This window comes from Tenebrio molitor, chromosome 1, assembly GCF_963966145.1.
Source record: "Tenebrio molitor chromosome 1, icTenMoli1.1, whole genome shotgun sequence".
Lineage (NCBI taxonomy): Eukaryota > Metazoa > Arthropoda > Insecta > Coleoptera > Tenebrionidae > Tenebrio > Tenebrio molitor.
This window is the reverse complement of record NC_091046.1, coordinates 46,225,508-46,244,647: the sequence shown is the minus strand read 5'-3', so window position 1 is coordinate 46,244,647 and position 19,140 is coordinate 46,225,508. Positions and strand designations below refer to the sequence as shown.

General features: G+C 44.6%; 1 protein-coding gene across 8 annotated transcripts in view; it reads right to left on the bottom strand.

Annotated features, from left to right (window-relative positions):
• zfh2 (Zn finger homeodomain 2) overlaps positions 1–19,140 on the bottom strand; it is a 130,231-nt gene that overhangs the window by 12,818 nt on the left and 98,273 nt on the right. For 7 of the 8 annotated variants that reach the window (XM_069059167.1, XM_069059173.1, XM_069059150.1 and 4 more), the window contains 2 exons: positions 14,157–17,059; positions 7,862–10,976 (listed from right to left, as the gene is read on the bottom strand). In XM_069059167.1, coding sequence (XP_068915268.1) covers positions 7,862–10,976; positions 14,157–17,059 — 6,018 coding nt within the window. The remainder of the gene's footprint in view (positions 1–7,861; positions 10,977–14,156; positions 17,060–19,140) is intronic. The other variant, XM_069059187.1, reaches the window with a different exon arrangement.

Genomic DNA, 19,140 nt, shown 5'->3' with positions numbered 1-19,140 from the left:
CAAGTGGTAATTCTTCTCCGTCTTCGTTTTATCATCAATGATGCTTGTTCTAGCACCCTGAATACCTCTTTTATCTCTGCGGAGTATTTTTTGTTTGATGCAGCATCTGTTGCCCATTTTGTAATAGATCTTCGCGAATTCCTTTTCTCATAAAAACTGATTGAAGATCAGGTTTATCTTTATTACAAGTTAAGAAAACACAGTGAAGAAGAGCAGTTATCACACAATGAACATCTGTTAGCGTCGACGTGACCTTTGCCGAGAGAAAGGTCAAACTTTCATTCTCTATTTCTCCCTTTGTTGCGGACTCTGTTAAAATTTTTCGGAAAGAGCGTCCGAGCCGGCGTTTCACTTTCGTCCGACCTTGTCTCCGGCCTAGCCGGCGAAAATGCGCGTTCGAGTGATACGGTCGCGATCATTTCGGCGGTACCATATTGTCCGATAGCGCGGCGGGGAACCTTGAGCCGCCGTCTAGATTGTTATTTCGTGTTGTTTACAAATGTTTTAATTAGAAACCGGTGACGCCAACGGCCACGTCAAATTCGCGAACCGTACCTCGCCGGAAAAAACCCAAAGCAGTCCGGGCGATATTTTTAATTAGTCTCGGCGTATGTCTAATGTCCGAGATGTGTCGAATTTTCCGGGTCGCAATCCGTGAAGGTTAAACGACAGAACGTATTCCGAAAGGCTGATGAGGTTTTAATGGTGGCCAAGGTCCCCGCAACAATTAACTAATCAAGCTGGATTATGTAATTAAATCCAGCGGCGGTATCCGAGCGCGGTGGGCGGCGGATTGTTGCTAAATAAGTGATCGCAAGGGGCAGATGGGTTCGCGGTCCGGGGTTGGTTTGTATGGCGCAGGCCTTAATCGACGCCGCCTCCGATGTACACGTAGAACATCCGCCAATTAGCCGCCGTCGGAGCCGACTGGATTGGAGCAACGCGTCTCTGCCCGGAACAAGGATAATTAGGAACCACCTCGGATCGGCTCCGGACTAGTCCGGGCAACGCCTGCGGGATCTTCGTTATTTACGAGCGGTTTCGCGTGCATCACGTCTCCGTAAACGATATGAATTGTTAATGGGGGCCGAGGAACGCAGCAATCGACAGAATCCGTCACACGGGGGAAAACGACCAGACGGGATAATAAAAGACGGATGCATCTCGCAATCGATAACCGCCGATATTTACGCGATACGACACAAAATGGCCGACACGGCGAAATCGACGGCGACATCGACGAACAACGATTCTTGCACTTTCTTGCGAAGGCGTCGCGAACTGGTCGTGCCGACTCACTAGGTCGATACTTTATGGACAGACTCTTCACGCCCAGCTTATCGTGATAAGAACTGCACTCCCGTTATCTTAATGCGGTTGCGGACGTACAAGTTTACCAACTGTCGAGGCAAATTAAAGGTGAAGTGCGGATTTCAAATTTATTTATCTGGGACATTTACGAAAAATTTGTTTGTTTGAAAGACGTTAGCAGTGATTAATTATTGAATCTGACTAACACATTTTGATAACGGAGCTTTGGCAAAGACTTGGACTGCATGAAAAAAACAATCAGAAAGTTGGGAAGTGAGAGGATCAATAAAAAAGTTGATTCCTTTGCAAGAGTCGGAGGAACGATGAAAAACTGTTTGCTTTCGATTTTCGTCGGTCCAAATTTGACACAAGTGTCAAAAAGGAAACTGTAAAAAGCTCTGAATAATAAATCAGAACAGTCAAAAACGAAACAAAGATCTTCCTTTGGGAGAGCTTTCTGGCTCTTTGACCAAGTCTGTGGTGTTCAATAAACATTTTTTTTTAATTATTAAAAGTAACAAAAAATCTGCTCTATGAAAGGAACACAAAATATCTGCATTCTTGGTACAATTTTTTTTTAAGAAGTCATGAATCTTAATGAAAAAAAGTAATCAACGCGTGAGAAGCTAAATTATGCATTTTTTTTCCATTCTACACAAACACATAGAAATCGAAGTACCTACTAAATATGTATCATTAAATTCCTCACAGAAGAATCACGACGTTCTTACGATAGAAAGAGTAGATTTCTCTTAAAGAGAAGAAAGAAGAAGGACGAACAGAGGCGGCACAAATAAATGAAAACTGTCTCAAAATTGAGTCTTGCAATTTTCTTCTAGATTTTTGAAAAAGGGGAAAAAATAAAACAAAAATGGGAGTATTGCTTCGTGGGAATAAAGGAAGAATACAAAGAAAACACATTTTTATAAATTTTGTGGAATTCAGATACCTACGAGTATATTCAAAATCTTCCTTTTTCGCCAGTAGAATATATTTGTAGCATTTATGAATCTTCACCAAATCTTCCGCAACAGGCGCATGTTTTTTATTCTCTTCTGTTCTGCTCACTTTCTTCATTTTAATTTCAAATTCTAATCACCACCAAAACTGCAACAACAAGCATTTCAAGGATTTCTTCAATCAATTCTTTGCTGAAGAGGTCTTCTTGTCGAGAAGAATCATTCATTTTGAAGCAATTTTATTTGATTTCGTAATTTCGAAGAATTGTATAATTTTCGTTGTTTGTTCTTTGCAGTCGTCAGTTGTAGTTCTTCTTAGTATTTGTACTTTACTTCCAAAATGAAGAAACTTTCGGTTTCTTTGATTTTTCAAAATGTGATCTGCTTTCTAGATTTTCTATTTGCTTTAGTGAAGACAATCTGAGGTAACTCACAATGTGTCAAATGAGGTACTAAAAGTAGATGATAACCTGTTTCAACATTTTGTCCCTTCCAAAAAATCTTCTTTTTTTTTACTACATCCAAAGCTGTCATTTACGTTTTGCGATGTATCCAAAAATGTATCTCTTCTGCAACAGGTTGTTAGATAAAGATCTTCGAGTGGATATCAACATTCTCTTCCTCAAAATGTATTTCCAAGTATTCCAACATCTTCAAAAACTGTTTTCATTTTCAACAGTTATTTTTTATTTTCTCTGATAACATCTGCATCCTAGTTAAATTCAAAACTGAAGAATATCCGTTAAATTTAATTTTTTTTCTTCAACAATCATTCATTCATTTCTGTAGCTCTTGTTGTCAAGATAATTAAGTTGTTTCGAAACAATTTTGTCTTGTTTCTTAATTCTTGCGTTTTGGATGTCACCCCAGAGTTACTCCTCAAGGTTTTGCTTTATATTCCAATTTTTTTCGAAATTTTTAATTTCACAGTGTCAGGGGGAAATTTTTCAAAATCAAAATATCCAACTGTGAAAATTTCTCGGTGGATTTTCAGCTGTGTCGGCGCCTCCAGCTCGCTGACAAATGTGAACTTCCAAGCAAAAATATTTCCTCGACGGTGCCGGACCATTTGTCACCGGGACACACTAATTTTTATCGTATCGTGAAAAGTCAAAAACTGAAAAATAACCGTACGTGTTGCCGAAATCCGATCCGTCCCTGTAACGGTACAAATCGTCGATGATCTCCGTGGACAGTCGCATTAATCCCGCGGAGAAAGTCGTCGTCGCCTTGGGCAGCATCGCCGAGACAAAGCCCGCGCACCGGGTCGTAACTAATCCCCGAATGCAAAATCATCCGATCGGCCTCATTGTCTCTGCCATTGTTCCACCAGGTCCCTTTTCCGAACCCGTCCAATGGGAGATGTGTGCGGCGACAAAACGATGACTCCGACTCGTCAATTTGAATATTTAAATGTGTCAAGCCGGCCTTTTGTCCGCTTCCAGCCATAAGCAAATGAATAACCTTAGAATTGCTAATTATCCAAGATGGCCGACCGCATTCGGAAAAAATCCCGGCGCTCGTTAATTTCGTCGTGGAGGAGTCAGTTTTGAGGACGGCGGCGGAGGGGTCCCGGAGCGAACCGCGCGGGGGCCGATCAATATTTTCTTCCGTTCGATGGTTATTGATGGCTGACAGGTCGCATCGAGATAGACGTCTTCTCTTGACGACTCTAAATCTTCGCCTTTTGGCAGGGATGGCTTTTTTGGGCGGCGGCGAGTGGCGGGGCCCGTCAGCTCGGCATTCCGCGTTTTTGCCGGGGGCCGGCCCAAAGGCCACAGACAACTCTTGCCAATTAGGATCCCGAGGTCTTGCAAAAAATTACCCATTTCAAAAAATTCACAAAATCAGACTTAACTCTGAATACTCGCAATGTGTTGAAAAAATGGATCATTTTGAATGACGAGTTGCAAAAAAAAAATAGAAGAAAGAAAGAAAAGAAGTAAAAAACAACGAACTTCAAAATGAGAAAGAAGAAATCGACAAAGAAACTTGTCTAGGAGAATAAAGATTTCGTCTGATGGAAAGTCAAAATCAACGAAGGAAAAATAACTAGGAAAGTGTCAAAGAAATTTGATAACAATAATAATAATAATTGTGTTTTCAAAAGGATTACTAGGTGGAAATAACCGTAGTAATAAATAAATCCGGTCACGATGCTGTGCCCACTTTTTTTAACAATATACAGGGTGTAACAAAAACAAGTGCATTTATTTTAACTGGTAATAGTACTCATCAATTGCAACAACTTTTCTAAATAAAATTTCTTTGAATTTGCAAAAATGTATTGCCATTTGTCCATTTTTTATTTTGACGTGCAATTTTATAAATCTGAACATTTTCTTAAACAGGAATCGCAAAAACTGAATGTTTTTTATTCCCTTCGTGTTATTTGATGAATAAAAAGGTCTCACTTTCGTTTGTTTTTTGTTACCACCTTGTTTTATTTCTTTATTAAATGTAGCTATTTAGATTAAAATAGGCTGGAAAGCAGTGTTTTAATAAATTTAAATAAATTTTGAAAACCCTTTAAAATTTGTTTTCAAAAAAAATTATTTAGAAAAGTTGTTGTAATTGATGAGTACTATTACCAGTTAAAATTAATGCACTTATTTTTGTTACACCCTGTATATATTTTTTTTACTAAAATCACAATTACAAGAAAACCAAACTGCTGTTTTTCTGTTTTTGTCAAAATGTAGAAACAAAAGTAACAAAATTCCATATCTGTGCAGGCTTTTAGAAACAAAAAACAAATTTTTTGTAATCCCTGAATTCCAAGAAAATCAGATCCAAAATTTAAAAAATATAAATATTTTGGAACAAAAAGGAAACACAAGGGATGAATCGAAATGAAGATTATTGAAGTTAAAGTCTTAATTATGAGCAAGGTTCTAGAATCAGAATTAGACAGATTACACAATCAACATTTTGACAGAGATCTTTATTAGAAGAGAAATTGAAATAGATTGTTTAGAATCTTTAAAATAGATTGTTTCAATGAATCAAAATAAAAAATGACCTTGCCCCAGCATGCTTATTGTGTAACTATTTGTTTTGTAAAGTAAATCAAAGTGTCCACTGCTTATCGTTTTCTTGTAGTTTTTGCGAAAAATCACAAAGAAGTTTCTCCTGGTTTTTTTGTTGTAAAAGTCCGAGCAAATTGAGTTTATTACAAATGATTTGAACGTTTTGTGTCCAGTCTTGTAACAGAGCTGCATCCTATTACTTTCTTTTGGTCTTTTCGCAAAAAATAAAAATTATACAAAAACAATTAGTATTTTAATAATTCGTGTAAATCTACCAAGTCATAAAAATTGTGCAGACAAATTTGACGCAGATCTGTGTCCCATTGCTTTCTCCTGGTCATTTGATAAAAACCGTTTTGATATGTACTTGTTAAACAAATTTCTAGAGCTCTGCTTGTATGTTTTACGTTTTTCAAAATTTCTCTCCGCGTTTGTACCCGATTTGAGTCCCATTGCTTTTTCGTAGTGTTTCCGTGAATTCGCGCGTCAGAATCTGGACCACCTCGCGTAATCTCTCAGCTCCCGAAGATTTTCACTCGACTTTCCTGTCCTGCGGCCCTCGACCCCATCGTGATTTACGGCCCCGATTGATTGTTATTTATCGTCGAAAAACTCTCCGAGTGGGCTGACCTGGATCGCGACAGTTTGCAGAAAAATTTCTTGAGCACACCGAAACAATCGTCCTCGCGTGGGCGTCCTCCGTCTCTCTCACCTCACCTCTTTGTTTAAACAAATCGAAATGAATAGTTGTAATATAGTTGCGTTCTCCAGCCATTAACCGGTATTAAAGCGACGACTTTAGAGTTATTATTATTTATATTAACATCTCGAGTAACGCGTTGGTTTTAAGTATTATAAGTTCTTGCGGTCGGACAGCGGGTTCGCGCGCGCGGTCCGCGCCGAAGGACGAAGAGGACCGTCCAAGAATTGCCTGGACCGCTCCGACCGAGATCCTCGGTAAATAACTATACTATAATTTATAGTCCGGTTTGAGTTTAATTCACGCCGTCGTCCTCTTCTAGCCCGGCCAGATGGTCTAACTGCGTCCTGTTCTAGGCCTCGGGGTCGTAAATTACCGGCTGATCGCGGATGGTTCGGTATCGGCAGGACTTGGCCAAACAGATGGTCTAGATGCTCCGAAAATTACGGCCGCGAAAAAAACAAACCCGCGCTAAATCCGCGAAACGGACCAGATCTGACGCCGGTCGAAAATTGGGCACAATCGAGGTAAAAATGTCAATAGTGACCAGCTTGCCGTCCCGATTGAGCATATCTGGAACCAATTAGACCGACGAATTACAAAAGTGTTGTTCCAGGTAAACGCGAGCAGATGCGGAAGATGTTTTCGAGTGATTCTTGGGATTTTTTCTTTGTGTTAATTCGTCGTTTAAGTGTGATGTTTTTGTGGTGGTGGGTTAAGCAACCCCTGCTTCGCCCCTTGAAAACAAACAAACCCTCGGTAAAACGTGTCCCAAATAAAACAAAGCCATTTCGGATAGTGTCGCCGGTCCAGGTACCTCGGTGCCGTGTTGGCGTAAGCCGGCACACCTGGCGGCCCTCGGGGCGTCAAACAAAGGCGTCCTACCTGATCCGGCCCTGTTTGCCTAATGAAAATGATACTCTCACACGGCCGCTCATGACGGACCTTAATCGACCGCCGCACCGAGACCAAGACAAGAATCCGGCCAATGGAGGAGCGTAATGTGGTAGCTATAGAAACGGACCTACTTGTTTGTCTTATTGTAAAAGTAGAATGAATCTTTAAACCCCGCCCATAATCCGCACGTCTCCCACCTCCGGCTCCGGGCAATTAGCCGCCCGAATCCGGGGCCCGCGACGACGGCCCCGGCGCCCAGACGTGCGTCATGCATTATTGACGGGGCGCGTACGGGGCCACCCCGCCCGCATTACGAATTCATATGAGAAACACAAGGGGGACGTGAAATATTTATATCCATTTCTCATTTCCGAGACGGACGGTTCATACGCCCGAAAACACACGAATTCAATAATGCACGTCAGAGAGGAGCACCGCAAGGCTCCGCTCGCGGACCGTTCCTTCACCGGTATATTAAATATTCTAGCGCTCGATCAAGTAGTCACGTCTTTACCCGCATTCGAGACCATAATTAAATCCCCGGCCATTATATATTCGAGAATCTCAGATTCCATCGCCGTCATAAATCAGATATGAGACGAAATAAATCAGCGGGAAGAAAAAATTTATTGGGAAAAATTTCGAGCCAGGAAACAACCTCCGACTAATTAAGACATCAGCAGAGACACCGCGGAGGAAGTGTCGAGAGCAAACACTGGTGGCGCCCCTCGCGCGTCATAATAAGAAGTGTCCACAAAGTGACCAGTTATGTAAAACGCTCGTTACTCTTGTACTACTCGACAAATAGATGATAAACGTGGTGAATATCGTGTGATGAAGAGTGTTGTGCTTTCTCTTTAGCTCGCGGTGGCTAATTGGAGTCGCGGCGGGAAAAATTTGGATGGACCCAGCATGCAAGCGGCAAATCAAACGCAAACTCCACACCTACTACAGCGAGTACTCACCGTTGGCGCCGAACATCGAGTGGTGCACGTACTGGTTCTGGACCCCGTAGTTGGCGTTGTTGCCGAGGGCGTAGAGCTGCTGGAACAGCGTCTCCGAGTTCTCCTCCTGGTCCCCCTTGGTCGGGGCCGGCATCCCGGCCATCTGCAGCAGCTGGAGGTGCGTGTTGTTGTTGAGGTTCTGCGGCGGGTTGGTGGTGGAGTCGGCGGTGACCGAGGAGGCCCCCGGGAGCGGCGGCACCGTGAACTCGCTCTCGCCCGCCTCCTTGCTGGCGTTCTCTAGGTGCATGCGCACGTTGGCGATGTGGCTCTTGGTGAAGATGTGGTCTTGGATGGAGTACTTGTGCGAGTATTTGAAATTGCAGAACTTGCAGTCTTCGGGCAGGACCGGAGTGTCGGATTCCGGGGCGCCCAGCACCTTCTGCAGCGCGATCTTGCTCTTCTTCTCTTTGGCCCGCGCGTTCTGGAACCACACTTGCACCACGCGTTTCGGCAGGCCGATCTCGCGGCCCAGCATCTCGCACTCGGCCATCGTGGGGGTCTTGTAGTCGCCGAAGAGCGACTTCATCACTTTCACTTGTACGGAGGACATTTGGGTGCGAAATCGCTTGGTGCCGCTGGAGCTGCCGGTGTTGGACAGGCGGTGGGTGTTGCTTTGGGTGCTGCTGGCTGGAGACGTCGGGTTGCTCTCGTCGTCGAAGATCTCGGTGGTTTCCGACATGGAGTCGCTGCGCTCGTCGCACAGCGACCTCTCGCTCAGGTCCGTCAAGGGGCCGGGGTCGCAGATGGTGCGCTCGTGGTCCATGGACACTTTCATGGGTCTGGATAGGTCGACGGGTTTCGACAAATCGAGCGGGATCTCGCCTTCTTCCTTGCCTGATTTGATCTCGCTCTTGTCGCCGTTGGAGGAGGACGCGTGCGCTTGCAACTCACTAATATATCTCTTCATGCTCTCTTCGTAGTACTTTTTTATCGAGTTCTCCATTTCTGGATGCAGCGTCGGAAATAAAGGAGGCATCATATTCGGGTTCTGCTGGAACTTGTTGTCCCCTCCAGAACTCAAACTAGGAGAAGATTCCAAACTGACTTCTTCGTCTGGGAGCGCGTCGATATTGACCTCACCCCTGGCAGCATGCTTCGTCGTCAGATGAGACTCCAGCGCAGATTTCACTTTGAAAAGAGCCGGACAAAAGGGACACCTCTTGTTGATCACTTGCGCGTGGGCTCTGAACTGCCCTTTGCGCTCCCTAGCCCTCGTGTTCTGAAACCACACCTGCACCACTCGTTTCTTCAACCCCACTTCTCTCGCGATGTTCTCCAACATCTTCCTAGAAGGGTTGCTCTCGATCTGGTACTTCTGGTACAGATAGTCCAACTGTTCGGGCAAGATCGTGGTCCTCAACCTTTTGTCTTTGGGTTGATCGGAGGTGTCGCTCTCCACCTCGAACTCCTCCAGTTTCCTCTTTTGCCCCCCCACGTTGTTCAACATGTTGACCAAAGGGTGTTGTATGTTTTGCGAGTTGGTCTTGGTGATGTCCCCCAGATTCGCGTTCAGCTGTTGGAGCTGCGCGTGCTGTTGCAAAATCCCGAAGGGCGAGTCTGGGGGGTAGGTTGGAAACAAATTGGGGTTCATGATGTGGACCAGCTGGTGCTCCCGCCACAGATCGAATCTGGGAAAAACTAGGTTGCATTTGTCGCACTGAAACGTCCCTTCTTTATTATCACCAGCGGACGGCGACGGCGGGTAGTTGCCGCTGGTGGGGGTGGGCGTCGTCGGCGGGTTCGGCTGGATGGGGCTCTGCGCCGCGTTCTGCAGCTGCGGACTGTGCTGGATGCTGTTCTGGGGCTGTTGCTGTTGCTGCTGCGACTGCTCCACGGTGGTACTAGAGTTCGAGTCTTCGGAGCTCAACACCGCCGCGATCTGCGCGGCTGCCGCCTGCGCCTGAGCGCTCCTCTTGGCATCCTCCTCTTTGAAGCAATGCGTCTTCTGGTGGCGGATCAACTCGTAGTATCTTTGAAAAACCAGGAGGCATTTCTTGCACTGGTAGTTGAGCCCCGGGGTCCTCTGAAACCTGTTGGCCCCGCTCTCGTCGCCTATCCCAGGCGCTGGTTCCACTGCTGGTTGGTTCTCGTACACTTTCCTGGCCTTTTGCCGCGCGTTTTGAAACCAAACCACGATCACTCGTGGACTGAGATTCAACAGTTTGGAGAGATACTCGAGATCGTCGTCTTTGGGGTAGGCGTTGTTCTCGAAAAACTCCTGCAGGACTTTGATCTGGTAGTCGGTGAAGCGGGTGCGGTTCGCTCGTTTCCCCGTGGAGCCGCAGGAGCTTTGACTGCTGGGGTTGCTGTACTCTCGACTAGGACTGAGGCAGCGGTTTGGGGTCAGGGGCAGCATGGCTTGGAGGTTGTTGGGGTTGGGAAAATTCTGTTGGTTGAGCTTGGGGGGCGGCAGCATGGGGCTGGCGAGTCCGTGGTGGGAGGACGACGTGGACATGTTGAGAGCTGGAGTGCTGGTGGTGAGGGTGTCGCCGAGTTGCGAGGCGATGATGGAGGTGAGGGTGAGGTTGTTGGGGGTGGTGGGGGCGGAGGCTTGCGACATGTTGATGTTGTCCGAGCTGGCGACTGAAGTGGCGGGACTTTGCGGGGGTTGCAGGTTTGGGGGCAGGTTAAAAAGGTTGGGTTTCTCGTCGATGGGTTCTTGCATCTTCTCGTCGAATTTGTGTTCGTCAACTGGTTCCTCTTTCATCTCGGTCTTGATCTCGGGCTGGATCGGGGGCGGCGTGCCCTTCTTCACGTCTTCGGTGCTGCTGCCCGAGCTGTTGAGCGGCATCACCTTGGCCTCGCCCGTCTTCTCGTACTCCTCCAAATTGAGCGTCGTCGAGGGTGGGTTGTTGAAATTATAAGGACTGTCTTTGTTTCGTTGTCTTTCTTTGAACAGCGTGTTCCTGAACCAATGCTTTATGACTTTGGGCGGAAGGCCGCTTTGCGATGCCATCTCGTGGATCTGCTCCTCCGACGGTGAGTTGTTTATGTCGAAGTGGGCTCGCAGGATCTTCAGTTGGTCGTCGGTGATGCGAGTTCTTGCGCGCTTCTGGTTCGCAGCAGCGTTAACGGCCTGCGGGACAGAGACGAAAGACGACAATGCATAAGCTCGCATTATTCCACTGTCGATATTATACAGATTTATACGTTCTCAATACCCGATCGGTAAATACGCGAGCCTTAATAAATTGTAACAAATTGGCAATAAATCAATTACGATAATTATCACAATGCAAGGCTACATCGTACAAACAGCAATTAAAATAATCAACAGTCGGATCGAAACAGACGCTAATAATTGTCAGATCTCGAAATCTATAATTATTGTACTCTATGCGTGTAATTTAAAATGCCAAACAAAAAACCACCGATGTACTAAAACGTGGACGGTGCAACCACTCGTTAACGGAATTCTAATCGGTTTTCCGAACGCTCGGTAGGTTTAATTAGTAGGACGGAGGTCGGACGGTTAATTAAGAAAATTTTTCAGGTACAGAGCGGCCCAACACAACTGTTTTACACGGAGATTCAAGATGGCCGGTTGACATTAAACGCCGCCATAAAGTGTAATTAATGGGGCAAAAAACTAAAAAAAATCCTGTTTGACACAACGCAATAAAATTAATAATGGCGATAACTAGAAGGATTTTACCACCGTACATATACAGGGTGTAATCGAAATACTCGGAAAAAATATTTAAAAAATTCTGTCAAAAAATAAATTGACATTTAATTTTTGAGGTACAATTTTTTATTGTTGCTTTTAGTCTTCTACGTTGTCCCACAACCTCGTAGGTAAAATTTCACCACATTTTTAAAATACACCCTGTATATTTTATAAAATGTACACCAATGCGGTTTCCTTGTTTTAGAGCATATTTCCTAGAGGTGTATTTTAAAAATGTGTTGTGGGACAATGTAGAAGACTAAAAGCAACTATAAAAAATTGTACCTCAAAAATTAAATGTCAAATTTTTTTTGACATAGAATTTTTAAAATATTTTTTCCGAGTTCTACATGAAGCCAGTACCTCGTGGTTAAAATTATTCCGTGCATTTCGATTACACCCTGTATTACAGCGGAAAAAATCCATATGGATTTTTAACGTACCAGGAGGAAGGAAAACAATCAAGATCTAAAGTTCAAAAATTTCCAAAAAAGTGGCTTTTGGATTCATTTCTTCAATTAAGAAAATAGTTGGGCCAAAATCTTCAAATTAAATCTTTTGCACTTAATTGTATTTCTAATTAGCAGTACTTTTCTCTGTAAAAAAAAATATTTGATTTCCATTGGTACTAGTTCTGGGGAGTTCTTGATCTTTTGATTTCACTTTTAGAACTCAGGTAGCTCTTTACCAAGTACTGTCAGGTAAAATTTTAAATCTTCTATTATTATAACTGTACTGTATTGTTCTTAAGTACTATGAGGTACCGTTTGGTGCGTAATTCGTAATAAAAGGGTTTAGAAAAAAATCGGATTTTTATGAAATTGTTAACTACTTCTAAATTTACCCGAAGTAGATTTATTTGTATTTAACACACGTCATAAGTATACATAATTCATATTTCTGTGTAGTACTAATTGGTACTGACAACACTTCCAGAAAATTTTCTATCACAACTACTTTTTTACCATCTTAAACACGTATAACAATAATAATTGCTACTAAACTATATTTCCGTTAAAAAAATAAATTATCGTCACGGTACTTCTTTATGAGCTACCACAAACATTTTCTCCCAAATTGTGAAAAAACAACGTGTTTATTTAATTTATGCCGCATTTGTAACGAGATCAATTTCTATATACGCGGTGGGTACTAATTGGTACTAAGAATGTTTCTTGAAAATTTTCCTCCCCATTTATTTTTTGCATTAATTACTTAAATTAAAACTGCGCAGAAAATACGTGTCTAAATATTTCTCTGCGTACTGAATATTCAAAGATCAATTGGTACCATCTAACAGGTACGGTATTTTCTTCTTAAAACTTTCAGATCCATCTCATTTGATATTTAATAATCGACCAAGCAAGTACTTTAAACTTTGACATTTATTAACATTTAGACCTTTACTTTCAATCACGATGATTTCGTACAAGTACTGATCAGTACTGCAATATTTTCATGATTCCAAAATTGAAATCGAAAATAGTTTGACTGACTAAAATTGAACTCAATAATTTTCATACAAATTCAACATGTGCAGTGGTACCAAATCGGTACTAAAGTACTTTCAATTTTTTTTATTTCAAAAAAACAAAATCTTAAGTATCCCGTGTCCATATTTGATTTCTAATTTTTAATTTTACTTTGAGATTTTTGTTTGCAAGACCTATTTCTAGTGGTACTACTAAGAATGCAATTTCTTTTTGAATACCTGCACAGGTAAATGGCTTATCACTTACATTTATCAATTCATTAGGTGTAATTCTGCTATCATTTAATTATTCCAAGTATCTAATTTCCAGGTATAATTAGTGTTAAGTGATAACAAATGAAAATGATACGTTTGGTGGAAAAACTGTAGAATATAACAGACAATTTGTTTTCTTAATAAAATTTTTGACAATTAATTTCTTCACAATTGTTAATTTCTCAAGGATTATTTTTATTTGTTCCGTGATTGTTTCGATGCCAATCGCCAACAATAAACGTATCCTTCGATAAATGCCTTGCGATAATTAAACGTGAAAGGCAATAATCCAACAAATTGAGATGTTTTCTAATTAAACGAACAGCGAAAATTGGAAATTAATTAACGGTTTCCGACTAATTCCTGCAGGAAAATTTGTAGATAATTTTGGGCAATAACGGACCCAGCGTGTGGTGAATTGCGGCTAATGAGGATTTATCAAACGGCAACCGCCATCACCGGACCAGCTGGTGGTATAATCACCGGATCCGTGTTAATTAATTAAATTATAATAATCCACAAATAAAGTGAAATGCGTTGGGGAGTACAAAAATAGCCCAAGAGAATTGGGTAAAATAGTGAAGGGGTATTCTAGCGTAGACATTTGAATAAAAAGAATTTTTTTGTGATAGTTTAGTCTTTAACAGTGGTATTTTGAAAATGTGTTTTTTCGCGGCCACCACATTATCTCAAGGTCTGTTTAATCTCAAAGGATAAAATACCCAATTCCTCATTAGAATTGGAGTTTTTTCGTTTGCGAAAATTTGCAGTGACTGGGACGCTCTGTACGGAGGAAGAACAAGAAAAAGTGGAAAGTGAAAAATGAATGGGGTACTCACCGCTTGTTGCTGCATCATGGCTTGTTGTTTGGCCATCATGGCCTGCTGGTCTTGGGGGCCGAATTGCGAGATGGGGTCGTATGGAGGCGGCGGCATCATGAGCGGCACCAGAGGCGGCTGTAAGTTCATCGCTGCCAGAGCGTTTAGCCCGAGGGGCAGGCCCATGCCCATCATTTGCATCATGGGATTGAAGTTGAGCTGTTGCAATTGCATGACATTGAACGCGGCCTGCATTTCTGACATTTGTTGCGCCAAGGCCATCGGGTTCTGCGCCATGCTCTGCGCAATCATCGCCTGGATGTTGGCTGGCAGCGAGTCGGTGCTGCTCGCGGGCGTCGTCGACGACGTCGGCGTCGACGGCGCCGTGGACGCGGCCTCCGGCGGCGTCTGCAGGTTAAGTTGGTTAAGTTTGGCGTGCAACGCGTCTTTGGACTCGTCCTCTTTTTCCGGCGTGGCGTCGGCGCCCGGACTCGACGACGTCGTCGTGGTGGGCGCCCCGGGCGTCGCTACCCGTGGATGGCTGTTAACGGTGGAGGACGTCGCCGCCGTCACGACCACCGATTTCTTTTCGTATTCGTTCTTGAACTGTTGAGCATACTTTTCTAAGAATTCTAGTGGCACTAAATCTTTATGTACTTCTTCACAGTGAGACTTTAACACCCACACGCTAGAGAACTCTTTATTGCAATGTTGGCACGTGGATCTACTTACTTCTGGTAAGGTGCTTTCTGCGTCGTCCTCGGCCTTCGCCTCGGGCTGCTCTGGCGGCGGGGGCGGCGTCCTCGCCTTCTCCTCGGCCTGGCGCTGGCGCCGCTGGTGGCTCTCATTATATTGCATCACCAGGTCGAAGCCGAAGCTCTCCAGCAGGTGTTTGTACATGTGCGAGCCCGTCTTCTTGGGCATTGACAGTCGGACGACGGCGTCGTCGTCGGGGGGCGGACTCTTCGCCTGGCCGGGCTCTTGCGCCGCTTGGAAGATGGCCATCGGCGCCGCGAACATGCAGTACAGCTGCTGGTGTGCGCTCAACTGATCTTGCGAACCGAAAAGGGCGCCGCATTTGGGACAGCTCGTCATCCCCTGGCTACCTGTGCCGAGGCCGGGCGACGGAGGGGTGGGAGACGTCTTCTCCCCACCGCCCGGCAAGGGGCTGCTCTGTTTCGGAGACTGCAACGACTCCGGTTGCTCTATCAGCGGCTTCGACAGGTCTATCTGCCCGGTCATCGCCAAGTCCTGCAGCTTGCTGGCCCGCGTCTGGTGCAGCACGCTGCGCATATGAATATCCAAAGTGCTGCCCTGCGTGTACGCCACCTTGCAGATGTTGCACCGGTACCGCTTCTTGTCGTCCTCTTCGCTGGAGGTGCTCTTCGGCGTCAGCGTCAAGTTCTGCGCTTGGCTCCCGATCACCGGCGACACCGCCGGATTGTTGTTGTTGTTCTGCTGTTGTTCTTGCATGGCGCGCTTCAACTTGTGCAGGTGACTGACCGAGTTGTAGTGGACTAGGAGGATGTTTTTTTGGGTGAAGCTCTCTTTGCACACGTCGCATTTGTAAGGCCTATTTGGGTCCAGGTACTTTTCCATTGGGTAGCTCAGCTTCTCGCCTTTTCGATGCAAAAGAGTTTTGTTGTGAGCCGTCAAGTAGCTCTGTCTGGTGAAGGCGACTTTGCACCGGTGACACTTGTACTTCCTGTTGGGATCGTTGTAGCTGTCCTCCGCGATCGCTTGACTGTTCAGGTAATCTTCTAGGAACTGTTGGTCTTTGTAGATGATGCTGTCGTCCGAGTTCTCTCCGTCGTTTTGATTGCTGTCGTCGTGACTGGTGTTGATCTCTTTGCTGTCGTCGCACTCTGTCGCCTCTTCCTCCCCGGCCAGAGACTCCTTCTTTAAAATATCGTTGGTGGAACTGTCCAGCACTTGTCCTTGCAGCCCCGCCAGAAGCAGGGGATTGCTCATCAAGCTCTGCTTGTACACCGTCAGTTCTTCGTCTGTCAAGTCCGAGTGGACGCTCTCCACGTGCTTGTGCAGCGCCACCAGCGACCGGAAACTCCTCCCGCACAGTACGCACTTGGTGGCGTCCCTGATCATGTGGTACTGCGAGTGCAGTTGCAGCTTCTCCAGCGTCTTGAACGCCAGCGAGCACTGATTGCACCTGTACTTGTAGACGTGCTTTTCCGAGACCGACATGTTGCTGATGGAGTTCTTGGCGTGGACGTCCTTGAAGTGCATCTGGAGGGAGTGCGCCGTCGGAAAAAACTGATTGCACCCCTTCTTCCAGCACACGTACCCCGGCCCGCTCGGCGTCTGTTTGATCTCCAGGTGCCCCGTTTCGTTCTGGTGGAAACACAGCTCGTCGATGTTCTTGAAGGTCTTGAAGCAGGTCCCGCAGCGCTCCGCTTCCAGCTCGTTATTGTCCTCGCTGGCGGGCGACATCATCTCGACATCCTCGCCCTTCTCCTGCTTGGCCGAGTCCTTGGAAGACACGGAGGTGGGCGACACGATCTGGCTGGGGGCGGCGGCCGAGTTGTTGGGCGTGGGGGTGCGCGACGCCCGGTTCAGCCAGTGGCTCTGGTCCACCAGCATCAGCAGCCGCTGCAGACCCTCGCTGTTCACCGAGTGGATCTGCATCACGTGCCGCTCCAGGCTGGAGCGCTCCTTGAACGAGTCCTGGCAGAGGGGGCACTGGAACACCGGCCCGTCGGTGGAAGCGCTGCTGGTGCCGTGCTGGGCGAGGACGTGCGCCTGGATGCGCATCTCGCTCTCGCTGCTGTACTCGCAGTAGGGGCACACGTGCTGGGGGCCGCTCTCGGGGTTGGCGCCGTCTTCGTTGTCTTCGCGGGGTTCCGTTTTCACGGGGTCGCGGCTCGACTCCAGCTGGCTCAGCTCGGAGTTGACGCTGTCCCGCCGCTCTGGGGGCAGACACACAATTATCAGCCGCCGACAGACCGACCGAAACCGAACGATTCCTACTTTTGACATAACTTCTGTTCTGGCCGCGCTTCTTGAGCCATTGTTTCACGGGGGCCTCTACCTGCACCGATTTGCATATCCAGTTCGGGCGGACTGACATCAAATTTATTTTTACAATTGCGACCGTCATAAAGCCAAAATGGTAATGTCGCCATATTGTCCGTGGGGCACGTTCGATCAATTTTTTAATGGTGGGCACACCAACGCTGCCTTTATTTGCTTCAAACAAAATAAAATAAAAGCACTGTAATTGCTGTTTCCTTTATTGGCCAATGAGTCCACAGCACAGGCGTCATCATAAAAATTTATTTTACCACCAGGTAGATCAAGGGAGAATTCTACTCTAGAAAGCTGAAAATATCACTCTCTTTGCTTTTTCTTAGAGAAAAATGTTCTCGAAAAACTGGATCTGGAGTTTCTAAGATTTGTGACGTTTAAAAAAATAGACACAAAAAAATTTAAACGCGTTTTTCTCGCAACTAGGCTTTTCAAAATGGCTTCTTGATCTAGTTTTATAATTTTTTGGCCCGACTGTAAAACATATTATACCAAAAATCTCCAAAAAGGATAAAACAACCAATTTTAGACAAGAATGTCTCCTCAAGGAGGTAATTCCACCCACCGCACCCTCTAGGGGGTGGAAAAATCAAGAGAAAAATTTTAACCAAATAACACCGATTTGTGTCAATCCTACGTGAAAATTACACTAATATTTTTTGTAAATTATTAAATTTTGAACAAATTTGGTCACGTGGAAAATTCCTGTAGAACTAATACTTTTCACGATAATGCCGTTCGAGCGGCGTGATAAGCGAGTAAAGGATTCAAGCGTCGCTGCAGATTTGAAGCTTCCTATTGCTGAGCTGATGATTAGATTTTCAATTTCTAACCTACGGCCCTGTAGTGAATGAAATTGTCTTTAAAATGATGGGAGAAAATTTGGAATTGCTCGATAAGTAAAAAAGTTATAGACGTTGAAAATTGATGCAATATATCATGTCTGCTGAAATTACGTCTACAAAGTTTTTGACTCGCAATTTTTTGTTATCGGTACAAATTTAACAAAACTTGATGCAATTTATTGAGAATCGAATTGTTAGTAAAACGATGCCTAGATGAGTGTGATACAAAATTACAGTAAAATAATATTGATGGAAATGACAATGCTAATCCATCGAACGTATCAAAATGCAGAAAAATTCCTCGCATCCACAATATTGAAAGTAAATATGTAAAATCAATTGTGTGATTTCAATTTTCATTAATAAAAGTCGTGTAATACTTAATAGTTTCAAACTTGCCTGCAATAATTTTTAAAAGATTTTTTTTACAGCACTGATTTAAAAATTTTTTCTGACTTTGAAAGCTCATAACTTGCGCAACGTTCCAGATAATTTAATTATTGAGATATCGTTTAAACTAGAATTTAGCTCGTAATAGATTCCACAGGGTCCTTTAGAGTTTGTAGTAATAATAAAGAATTTTTGCGCAAAAACCTCGCAGGAGTAATTTCGACAGACGTGTCACAAGTACAAACTTTGAACATCCATAACTTTCGCAATTATTGACAGATTCCAATTTTTCTGCCACCATTTTGAAGCCAATTTTATTCGCTACAAAACCACGTAAGAAAATTAAAAATCTAACGATCAGGTGAGCAACAGGGAGTTTGAGCTGAGCGGCGAGATTTGCATCGCTCGGGTCTCGCGAGCAAACTTTCTAACGGAATTATCTCGAAAACTGTTAGTCGCAGCGAAATTTTGAATACGAGTGAATTTGTTGAGAATTTGATAACGTACAAAAAAGATTCGGGTCATTTTCCCGTAGGACTGACAGATCCGGTGTTGATGGGGTTTTTGGCATTCCGACTCTTGGAAAGATCTCTACGTCTTCGAACTGGTAATTTTTTTTGAGGGGGCCATATTTTGTGAAAATGTTTGTGTCCGTAACGAGTGCCCCGGAGCAGCGTTTCGGAGAAAGCGTCGAAGGCGGAATCCGGCGTGCATTGTTCCGGTAATGA